General features: G+C 40.2%; 1 protein-coding gene across 1 annotated transcript; it reads left to right on the top strand.

Moving 5' to 3' along the window:
- The first annotated feature begins 3,610 nt into the window (after positions 1 to 3,610).
- On the top strand, positions 3,611 to 10,185 carry CLEC4E (C-type lectin domain family 4 member E). Its single transcript, XM_080661852.1, has 6 exons — positions 3,611 to 3,903; positions 4,749 to 4,841; positions 5,432 to 5,521; positions 6,245 to 6,396; positions 8,572 to 8,687; positions 9,857 to 10,185. Exons 1-6 carry the CDS (start codon positions 3,867 to 3,869, stop codon positions 10,044 to 10,046), a joined length of 678 nt encoding a protein of 225 aa, XP_080517978.1. The 5' UTR covers positions 3,611 to 3,866; the 3' UTR covers positions 10,047 to 10,185.
- Positions 10,186 to 10,508: the final 323 nt, after the last annotated feature.

The raw sequence follows: 10,508 nt of genomic DNA, 5'->3' as shown, positions 1-10,508 counted from the left end.
TTACCATTGCACCAAAAAAATTTAAGATACCTAGGAATAAACTTAATGAAGGAGGTAAAAGACCTATACGCAGAAAACTACAGGACACTGAAAAAAGAGATAGAGGAAGACATAAACAGATGGAAGAACATACTATGTTCATGGATTGGTAGAATCAACATCATCAAAATGTCCATACTACCCAAAGCAATCTACAGATTCAATGCACTCCCCATTAAAATACCAAAGGCATATTTCACAGATCTAAAAAGAACTCTCCAAAAATTCATCTGGAATAAAAAAAAGACCCCGAATAGCTGCAGCAATCCTGAGAAAGAAGAACAAAGTAGGTGGGATCTCAATACCAGATTTCAAGCTGTATTACAAAGCCACTGTTCTCAAAACTGCCTTGTACTGGCACAAGAACAGTCATATAGATCAATGGAATAGAATAGAGAACCCAGAAATCGACCCAAATCACTATGCTCAATTAATATTTGACAAAGGAGGCATGAACATACAATGGAGTCAAGATAGTCTCTTCAACAAATGGTGTTGGGAAAATTGGACAGATACATGCAAAAAAATGAAACTGGACCACCAACTTACACCATACACAAAAATAAACTCAAAATGAATCAAGGACTTAAACATACGATGAGAAACCATAAAAATACTAGAGGAATGCACAGCCAGAAAAATCTCAGACATATGCCGAAGCAATTTCTTCACTGATACTGCTCCTAGGGCAATGGAAACTAAAGAGAAAATAAACAAATGGGACTACATCAAAATAAAAAGCTTTTGCACAGCAAAGGAAACCATCAATAAAACAACAAGAAAGCCCACTGCATGGGAGAACATATTTGCCAATGACATCAACGATAAGGGTTTAATCTCCAACATTTACAGGGAACTCATGCAGTTTTTAACAAAAAGAAGATAAACAATCCAATCAAAAAATGGGCAACTGATCTAAATAGACATTTTTCGAAAGAAGACAGAAGGAAGGCCAAGAGACATATGAAAACCTGCTCAAGTCACTAATCATCAGAGAGATGCAAATCAAAACGACAAGGCGGTACCATCTCACACCTGTCAGAATGGCTATTATCAACAAATTAACAAATGACAAGTACTGGCGAGGATGGGGAGAAAAAGGAACCCTTGTTCACTGCTGGTGGGAATGCAGACTGGTGCAGCCACTGTGGAGAACAGTATGGAGTTTTCTCAAAAAACTAAAAATAGAACTCCCATTTGACCCTGCCATCCCACTTCTAGGAATATACCCCAAGAAGCTAACAGGGGTGGGCAAACCTTTTGATTCGAGGGCCACAATGGGTTCTTAAACTGGACCGGAGGGCCAGAACAAAAGCATGGATGGAGTGTTTGTGTGAACTAATATAAATTCAAAGTAAAAGAGCGGAGGGGAGAGCAAGAGAACCGGATAGAACAGCCGGATCCGGCCCGCGGGCCGTAGTTTGCCCACGGCTGAAAGGCTATATGCACCTCTATGTTCATAGCAGCACAATTCACCATAGCTAAGATTTGGAAACAGCCTAAGTGCCCATTAGCAGATGAGTGGATTAAAAAACTGTGGTACATCTACACAATGTAATACTATGCTGCAGTAAAAAAGAAGGAATTCTTACCATTTGCAACAGCATGGATGGAACTGGAGAGCATTATGCTAAGTGAAATAAGTCAGTCAGAGAAAAATAAATACCACATGATCTCACTCATTTATGGAATATAATGAACAACATAAACTGATGAACAGGGACAAATCCGGAGACAGAGAAGCATTGATCAGACTGTCAAACCTCAGAGGGAAGGTAGGGGAGGGTGGGGGTAAGGAGGAGAGATCAACCAAAGGACTTGTATGCATGAATATAAGCCTAACCAATGGACACGACTCCAGGGGGGTGAGGGCACGAGTGGGGAGGGGTTAAGGGGTTAATGGAGGGATGAGGACACATATGTAATACCTTAATCAATAAAAAATAAAAAATAAAAACCCTAAAAAAAAAACAAAAAACATGAGGCTGTTCAACTGAGGTGGAGCTGTAAAATAACCTAGTACTCAACATTTTAATAAAAGGAATATAAATCTATAAATCTAGATTGTTTATTTTATTTATTTTTAATTAAATTTATTAGGGTGACATTGGTTAATAAAATTATATATGTTTTGAGCGTATAATTCTTTGACACATTATCTGTATATTAAATTGTGTATTTACACACAAAGTCAAATCATCTTCCATCACCATATATTTGATTCCCTTTACCATTTACCCTTTGTTTGCTGTTGTCTGTGTCTATGAGTTTTCCTTTATTTGCTTTCCTTGTTTGTTCATTTGTTGCTTTCAGTTTTATTTTCCACATATGAGTGAAATCATATGGTTCTTGACTTTTTCTGTCTAACTTATTTCACTTCACATGATATTCTCAAGATCAATCCATATTGTTGTAGTAAATGGAATATTTTTTTTAAATATGTTTTTATTGATTTTTTAGAGAGAGGAAGGGAGAGGGATAGAGAGATAGAAACATTGATGAGAGAGAAACATCATTGATCTGCTGCCTCCTGCACGCTTCTCACAGGGGACCGAACCCTGACCGGGAATCGAACCAGTAGCCTCTTGGTTCTTGGGACAATGCTCAACCGCTGAGCTACACCAGCCAGGCTATTTTATCTTTTCTTATGGCTGAGATATGTACCACATCTTCTTTTTCCAAACATCTGTTGAGTGATACTTTGGTTGTTTCCAAGTCTTGGCCATTGTGAATAATGCTGCAATAAGCATAGGGCTACATATACCTGTGTGAATAAATGTTTTCAAAAAATTTTAGTAGGTACCCAGAAAAGGGGTTGATGGGTCATATGATAACTCTATTCTTAATTTTTGAGGAACCTCCATACTGTTTTCCATAGTGGCTATACCAATTTATAATCCCACCAGCAGTGAATGAGCGTTTCTTTTTCTCCACAATCTCTCCAACGCTTGTTATTACCTGTCTTATTGATAATAGCCATTCAAGTAAGTGTGAGGTGGTATCTCATTGTAGTTTTCATTTGAATTTCCCTAATAGCTAGTGAAGTTGAGCATCTTTTCACATACCTGTTGACCACTTGTATGTCTTATTGGGAGAAGTGTCTGTTTACATCCTCTGCCCAATTTTTAATTGGATTGTTTGTTCAGGGTTGAGTTGTATGAATTCTTTTTATATTTTGGAAATTAATCCCTTGAGGGAGCTCTTCAAGAGCTTCAAATGAAGAATAAAGAAAAAACATAAGAGATAAAAAGAAACTCACATTGCTACATTATAAATACTTACACTGTGTGCCCAGCTTTTTGCTAAGTGCTATAAAGATTTGAAATCTCTCTCCTTTTCAGTTAACAATTGTGTGGTAGTAAAGACCAAAAGTGAGACTGGGAATGCAAAGGTGGGCTCCACAAGTGTCAAGGAAACATTGAGGGATGAGTAAGGCCTGGAATAAGGCAGAGAAATTTTATCCAACAAAAATATTTCAAACAATATTTTTGAAGCTACTCAGATTTTCCCAAGGTCAGCCTACTTCTGTTGATACTTGCCATTTCATCATTTCTGCATTTTGTTGTTGCCTGGAGTAAGGACACTGACTTGCCCAATAAACTGCCTTGTCCTTCTTATGCAAGAAAGGAAATCCTGACTTGAACACACAGCCACCAAACAAATTAATATTCTTATGTCTTGGGGTTGAACTTCCTAAAATACAGATAAAGTGTTCATTCTTCAAGATTCCTTTCCCTTGAAACTTACCAACAAAATACTCTTGGACTCAGAAACCGAGGGGAGAGAGAGAGAGAGAGTAAGAGAGAGAAAGAGTGAAAGAGAAAAAAATGAATTCATCCAAATCATCTGCATCACAGTGCACAGGTAAAATTTGCAATTCTCCTGTTTCTTTCATAGATATTTCTTTTTGGAAGAGGTGATAAATACGTTGAAGGACAGGACTGTAGAAAAGCCTACAGTAAAGTAAAAGAAGAGAGACAGAGAATGAAACAGAAGAAACATAAAAGAATGGTTCGAAGAGTACATGTTATACTGGGAAGGTCACTGTACTTGAGTTCAGGGAGAGCTACCAGCCTGCTGTTTCTGCCCTCTCTGTATTCAATATGTCCCACTGGGTAAGGTACTTCACTTCTCTGGAACTCACTTTCCTTGTCTGTAATATGTTGTTTTGGGAAGGAAAGGGAGAGGAACTACTAGATGAATTCAATGTTTTATATGATTGCTTTACAAAGGGCTTGGAAAATGAGGCACTAGAAAGAGGAGAGCAGGAGAGAGACAAGAAAAACAGAGAGGGTGAGAGGATGAGAGGGAGAAAGGAAGAAAGATAGGGAATGAAGGGGGGAAACTGAGAGTGATGTAGGAAAGGAAAAATTGCACATGTGTCCAACTTCATGAATCCGTCTTAAAATTAGTAATGGATTACGCTAGTGGTTCTGAAAGTGTGGTCCCCAAACCAGCAGCAGCAGCAGCTCCTGGGAACTTGTTGGCTCCATACCAGCTCTAACTGAATTCTTAACTCTGGGGGTTAATTTGTGTTGTAACCCTGTAATCTGTGTTTTAACAAACCCTCCAGATAATTTTTACATATACTGAAGTTTGGGAAGTGCTCAGCATAGGCAATGCCAGTGGAAGGAAATATGTACGGTTAAATATGAATTTATTATGCCTCTTGCTTAGGGAAGATTGACCGTATTTGTGTCTTTCTACAGAAAGGGGATGCTTCTCTTCCCAAGTCTTCCTATGGACTGTTGCTGGAATCTCCATCCTACTACTTAGTGCCTGTTTTATCACTAGATGTGTTGGTGAGTTCTGAAGGTCAAATTCAATCTTCCTGGGGAATATTAGGAATAAATTCTTCCTTGCTGCCTACGGATTCTCTTCTCCCATTAAGAGTATTTACATACTAACTTTTCCCTCTATTTATTTCCAGGCCATTCCTCAAACCAGAAACACCAACTAGTATAGAACTGTAACCAAATTTCAGTGACCTCTGATGAATTTTTAATGATAGACATTTTTCATCTCCTTGGTAGCCTTGATAATTCATTCATTAGCAGAACCCCTTCTATAAGACTAGCCTGAGACATGGCAAATCACTTTTTGGAAGGAAGGTTAGAGAGGGTTAGACTTGGTATGAGAGAGAATGTTAACACATTTGTCTTCTCTTGGCCCATGGGCCTGAACTAAAGTACATTTATCTTTATAAATTAGGAAAACCATAAAACGTAAATTCCCTCTCTTTTAAGTAAACCTCAATGTCTCTTCATGCAGAAGGAAAAGTAGATAGTAAGAAAATATGGTGATAGTTGGCAATTCTGTTATAAATACAAAAATAATAAAATTTATTTTACCAAAAGAGTAATAACTATTAACTATGCCCCTGTCCTTACAGTGACATATCACATCTTTCAACTCTGTGATGAGACAAAGGCCCAGCCATATGAGGAGTTCGTGGAATTCAGCTGCTACAATAATAGATCAGGTATAATAGTCCTCAAATTTGAACATAAAAATTTACATATCAATATTTTTTGGCTCCTAGATTGATTTTGGGATAAATAACGTAGTTTGAGTAGGTCCTGTTTTTCAAAAACAAAATGTAAAATCTTGCCTGTACTGTAATGTAAGGATGAGGAATTGGTTAAGAAGACAGGAAATCTTGGGGACATTATAGCATTTTCTTGGGAACACTAGAAAATTACTTCTTTCTTTAGGTTATAATTTCCTCACTACTAAATTAAGAGATACTGGACTATTTTTTTTTTTTAAATAAACTCTGAAGGCTTCAATTCTATAATAGTAAGAACCACTTTGGAGATTTTGTTGAGTGTACATTATTTGGGCAACATGAGAGATGGCTGCTTCAAGGTCAGTCCGATAAAATGCATCACAACTTTCTCTGACTTTGGCAAGTCTAAGAACAGCTAACAGGGTCCTATATCAATAGCATAGCTAAGATATATAGTATATATGGTATATCTAGGAAATAAGGATTATGTCTCAAAAGACATGGATATTTATTGTTGTTTGTGTTTATTGACAAAGGAATTATTGAATTCTTAGATAGTAAGAAGGGGAGGGGGGTTGTGACCAAGAGGTTCCAAGGCTTCTCACTATAAATGATAGACTTCATAGGGCCAGATGAAACTTTCTGTTTTTTAAATTAGTTCATATAGGACATTCATGGAAACTTCTCTCCTCCTAGGTTCAGTCAAGAATTGCTGTCCATTGAGCTGGATATATTTTCAATCTAGCTGCTACTTTTTTTCTACTAACACCCTAACCTGGTCAGAGAGTGTGAAAAACTGCTCAAGCATGGGAGCTCATCTGGTGGTTATCAACTCAGAGGAGGAACAGGTAGCTCAAGTACAGACTCCCCGAGTGTCAGTGTAGCATTCCCCACATGATCTATCCCTTTTTCCATACATGTGTATGGTGTGTGGACCACAATTAACATTTTTAAATGAACATACTAAAATGCATGTTTTTCTTACTATTTCTGTAAGTCAATGCCTACGCTAATTTATTTTCATTTCTAGAAAAGCCTAAGGGTAAAAAAAAAAAAAATTTCCATGTTTAGTTCCTTAGCAAAGCAGAAAAAAAAGGAGTGGGGTCCATTTTAGAATGACCATCCTATCTAATAAAAGAGTAATATGCAAATTAACCATCACTCCGCTACAACCACAAGCCATGCCCACCAGCCAATCAGGAGCGAATATGCAAATAAATGCAACCAAGATGGCTACGACTACAGAGAGCAGGAGGAAGGCTTGGGTTTCCCTGGCAATGGAGGAAGCCAAGCTTTCCGCCTGCCCTTGCCGGCCTAGGCCTCCACTCAAGGCTACAAAGTTTCAATGATAGAAGATACATAAACCCAAACAGAAATGGCGGCAGCCACGGAGCTGGAAAGAGCAGGAGGCTAGGGTTGCCCCCGGTGATGGAGGAAGCCAAGCTTTCTGCACACCCTGGCCGGCCCAGGCCTCTGCTTAAGGCTACAAAGTTTCAATCATAAATCCCAATAGAAATGGCTGCCGCCACGGAGCAAGCAGAAGGCTTGGCTCCGCTCCAGGCTACAAAGTTTCAATTGTAGAAGATAAATAAACCCGATACCAGGGCCTCCGCTTGGGTTGCCAGAGGGCGAGGCCAGCCTGCAAACCACCACAGGCCCCTCGCCCAGGCCACCCCACGCCCCAAGGTAACCCCCACCCTGATCCGGGACACCCTTCAGGGCAAACCAGCTGGACCCACCTGTGCACCAGGCCTCTATCCTATCTAATAAAAGAGTAATATGCAAATTGACCATCACTCCAACACACAAGATGGCTGCCCCCATGTGGTCAAAGATCCTGCCCGCATGTGGACACAAGATGGCCACCACAAGATGGCCAGCAAGGGAGGGCAGTTGGGAGGGACCAGGCCTGCAAGGGAGGGCAGTTGGGGGCGATCAAACCTGCAGGGGGGGGGGCAGTTAGGGGTGACCAAGCTGGCAGAGGAGGGAAGTTGGGGGCAACCAGGCCTGCAGGGGAGAGCAGTTGGGAGGGACCCAGGCCTGCAGGGGAGAGCAGTTGGGGTGACCAGACCTGCAGGGGAGGGCAGTTAGGGGTGACCAGGCCTGCAGGGTAGGGCAGTTGGGGGGACCCAGGCCTGCAGGGGAGGGCAGTTAGGGGTGACCAGGCCTGCAGGGGAGGGCAGTTAGGGGCAAACAGGCTGGCAGGGGAGCAGTTAGGCATCAATCAGGCTGGCAGGGGAGTGGTTAGGGGGTGATCAGGCTGGCAGGCAGAAGCAGTTAGGGGCAATCAGGAAGGCAGGCAGGCGAGCAGTTGGGAGCCAGCAGTCCTAGATTGTGAGAGGCATGTCCGACTGCCCGTTTAGGCCTGATCCCACCAGGATCGGGCCTAAACGGGCAGTCGGACATCCCTCGAGGGGTCCCATATTGGAGAGGGTGCAGGCTGGGCTGAGGGACACACACCCCTGTGCACGAATTTCATGCACCGGGCCTCTAGTTATGTTTATAAATCTATTTGAAGGAGACAAAGCAAATAGGATCCATTACCAGTAAGCTGTGATTAATAATGCTTTGTGTTAATCTCTACAGTAGATTTGGCTACAAATCACAGTAGATAAACTTTGAATTATTGAGAAACTCCTTTGTTGAAGATTCTTTTTTATTGGTTTAATTTTATGTTGTGCATATTTTTACCACAATTTTTAAAAATCAGAAGATAATTCTCTATGATCTTAACATAGGTTGTCCCCAAAAGATGTATACACACTTTGAATAATTATAAAGGCAGTGTTTATTCAAATAAATTTCATGTTCAGAATGTAATAGAAATTAGCTGTTAGAGTGTGTGTACATTTTGGGGCGACACCTGTGTTTCAGGGCCATGTGTCTATCACCTTTAGGTCCTACTTTATCTCTTTAAATAACAATTACCTTCAACATTTGTTTAGAATTGAAATAATTGCTCTCTCTCTCTCTCTCTCTCTCTCTCTCTCTCTCTCTTTTTTTTTACTGTGTATATTCCATAGAAATTCCTTTCCCATACGAAACCTAAAGATAAAGAGTTTTATATTGGACTAACAGACCAGATGATTGATGGTCAGTGGAAATGGGTAGATGGCACACCTTTCACGGAGTCTCTGAGGTAATCAACTTCTTTCTTGTAGGAGAATTTAACACGACCCTAAATCCTAGTTAGCCCATTTGTGAGGGGAGTTCTCAGAACCTCCTTCTGTTCCATGAAGTATATTCAGGGCCATCCTATTGCTCTAGTTTCCTAAGACTATCTCAAATATAAAGGTGAATAGATAAACATGAAGAAGTGAGTAGCCTTGGCCTGTGTGGCTCAGTTGATTGAGTGTCACCCTGTGCACCAAAGGGTCACCAGTTCAATTCCCAATCAGGGCACATGCCCAGTTGTGGGCTCAATCCTCAGTAGGGGGCGTGCAGGAGGAAGCTGATCCAATGGCCCTCTCTGTCCCTCTCCCTCTCTCTCTAAAATCAATAAAAAATAAGAAAGAATGAAAGAAAAAGCAGAGAAGTAGAATTAGATACTAACACTTTGGAAATGCTTCATGGACAAAGTGTGGAATTCATAGTCTTACGCTCCTAAACTGTAATAAATGAGACAAAAATAGTGATTTGAGAAAGACAGAAGATTCTTATGAAGTAAACATCTCTTTTCTCCTTAATAATGACTTTATAGAATTAGAGCACAGCATTTGGAGTTTTCATCTTTATCTTATTTAACCTAAGTTATATCTTTCTGAGATACATCAAAATTATGCCTTTCACTTAGCATTTGAGGGAACTAAGATTGGAGGGGCTTCAATCAGTTCTGAGAGTATAGCCCACAGGTTCTGATACTTTTTAAAGTTGCTTCACTACTACACTGTAACACCATTGAAGTATGCACCTAAATTAATACAAATTTTGTGTAGACTAAAGGGAACCAAACGGGAGACGACATTTGAGTGCAAAGAAAACAAATCCACCAGGACATCAGTTATTCCCATGACCTCTCATTCGAGGTCTAGTCTATGAGGGAGCATGACAAAATGGAAAGAAGGCAGAAAGATCCAGTTCAACTTCACTACTGACAAACTCTATGACTTTAGACAAATGGGTTAGCTTTTCTGAGATCCTTTTCTTTGTCAATAAAATAGAGATTATAATACCTACCTCACAAAATTGTTGTGAAGTTAAATAACACAGATGTAACTTGTCTGGTATAGAAGGTCACTTTCTCTCTTGTTACTGGGATTTAAAATCTCCCATGGCATTTCTTGTGTTTTTTGTGTGTATGTTTTTCAGCTTCTGGGATGAAGGGGAGCCCAACAACTTAGTTAGAGTGGAGGACTGTGCCACCATAAGGGATTCTAAAAATCCTAGGAAAAATTGGAATGATATGGCCTGTTTCTTATATGTGTTTCGGATTTGTGAAATGCCAGCAAAAAATATTTTGGACAAAGAAAAGTCTTCAAGAACAGAAGGCACAACTTAAATGTATAGGTGAGGAGGACCAAGAACATGAACACAGCCACAACTCCAACATGAGAAACGTGTGTGCATTGTACTTCAGAAGGGCTTCATAAGTGTTTGCTGCCTTGATGTAAATAAAAATAAATATTTTTGAATGTTATGATACTGACTGAAGTGCATTTTTCTCTATATTAGTCTCTTAGGCCTTTTCAGAATTTACCAAGCAATTCTCTAGCAAATACTATAAGAAGAAAGGCATGTCCCTTTTGGTACATTTGCTTCATTTGTGAGAAATTATAGGAGGATACAGGGACAAAGCCCTGGCCGCTGTGACTCAGTTGGTTGGAGTGTTGTTCCATGCATGGAAGGGTCCCAGTTTGATTCCTGGTCAGGGCACATGCCTGGATTGTAGACTCAGTCCCCAGTGGAGGGTGCAGGAGGCAGCCAATTGATGTATCTCTCATCGATGTTTCTCTCTCTCTCT

Source organism: Plecotus auritus (genome assembly GCF_963455305.1).
Source record: "Plecotus auritus genome assembly, chromosome: 3".
Taxonomy (NCBI): domain Eukaryota; kingdom Metazoa; phylum Chordata; class Mammalia; order Chiroptera; family Vespertilionidae; genus Plecotus; species Plecotus auritus.
Note: the sequence above shows the minus strand (reverse complement) of the source record. Positions and strands in the feature narration are given on the sequence as shown.

What these genes read in the sequence shown, in the direction of transcription:
- CLEC4E (XM_080661852.1), top strand. Translation starts at nt 3,867, where the DNA reads ATGAATTCATCCAAATCATCTGCATCACAGTGCACAG. An exon ending in TTTTATCACTAGATGTGTTG is followed by an intron (nt 4,842 to 5,431) that starts GTGAGTTCTGAA and finishes CTGTCCTTACAG; the next exon opens with TGACATATCACATCTTTCAA. An exon ending in CTGCTACAATAATAGATCAG is followed by an intron (nt 5,522 to 6,244) that starts GTATAATAGTCC and finishes CTCTCCTCCTAG; the next exon opens with GTTCAGTCAAGAATTGCTGT.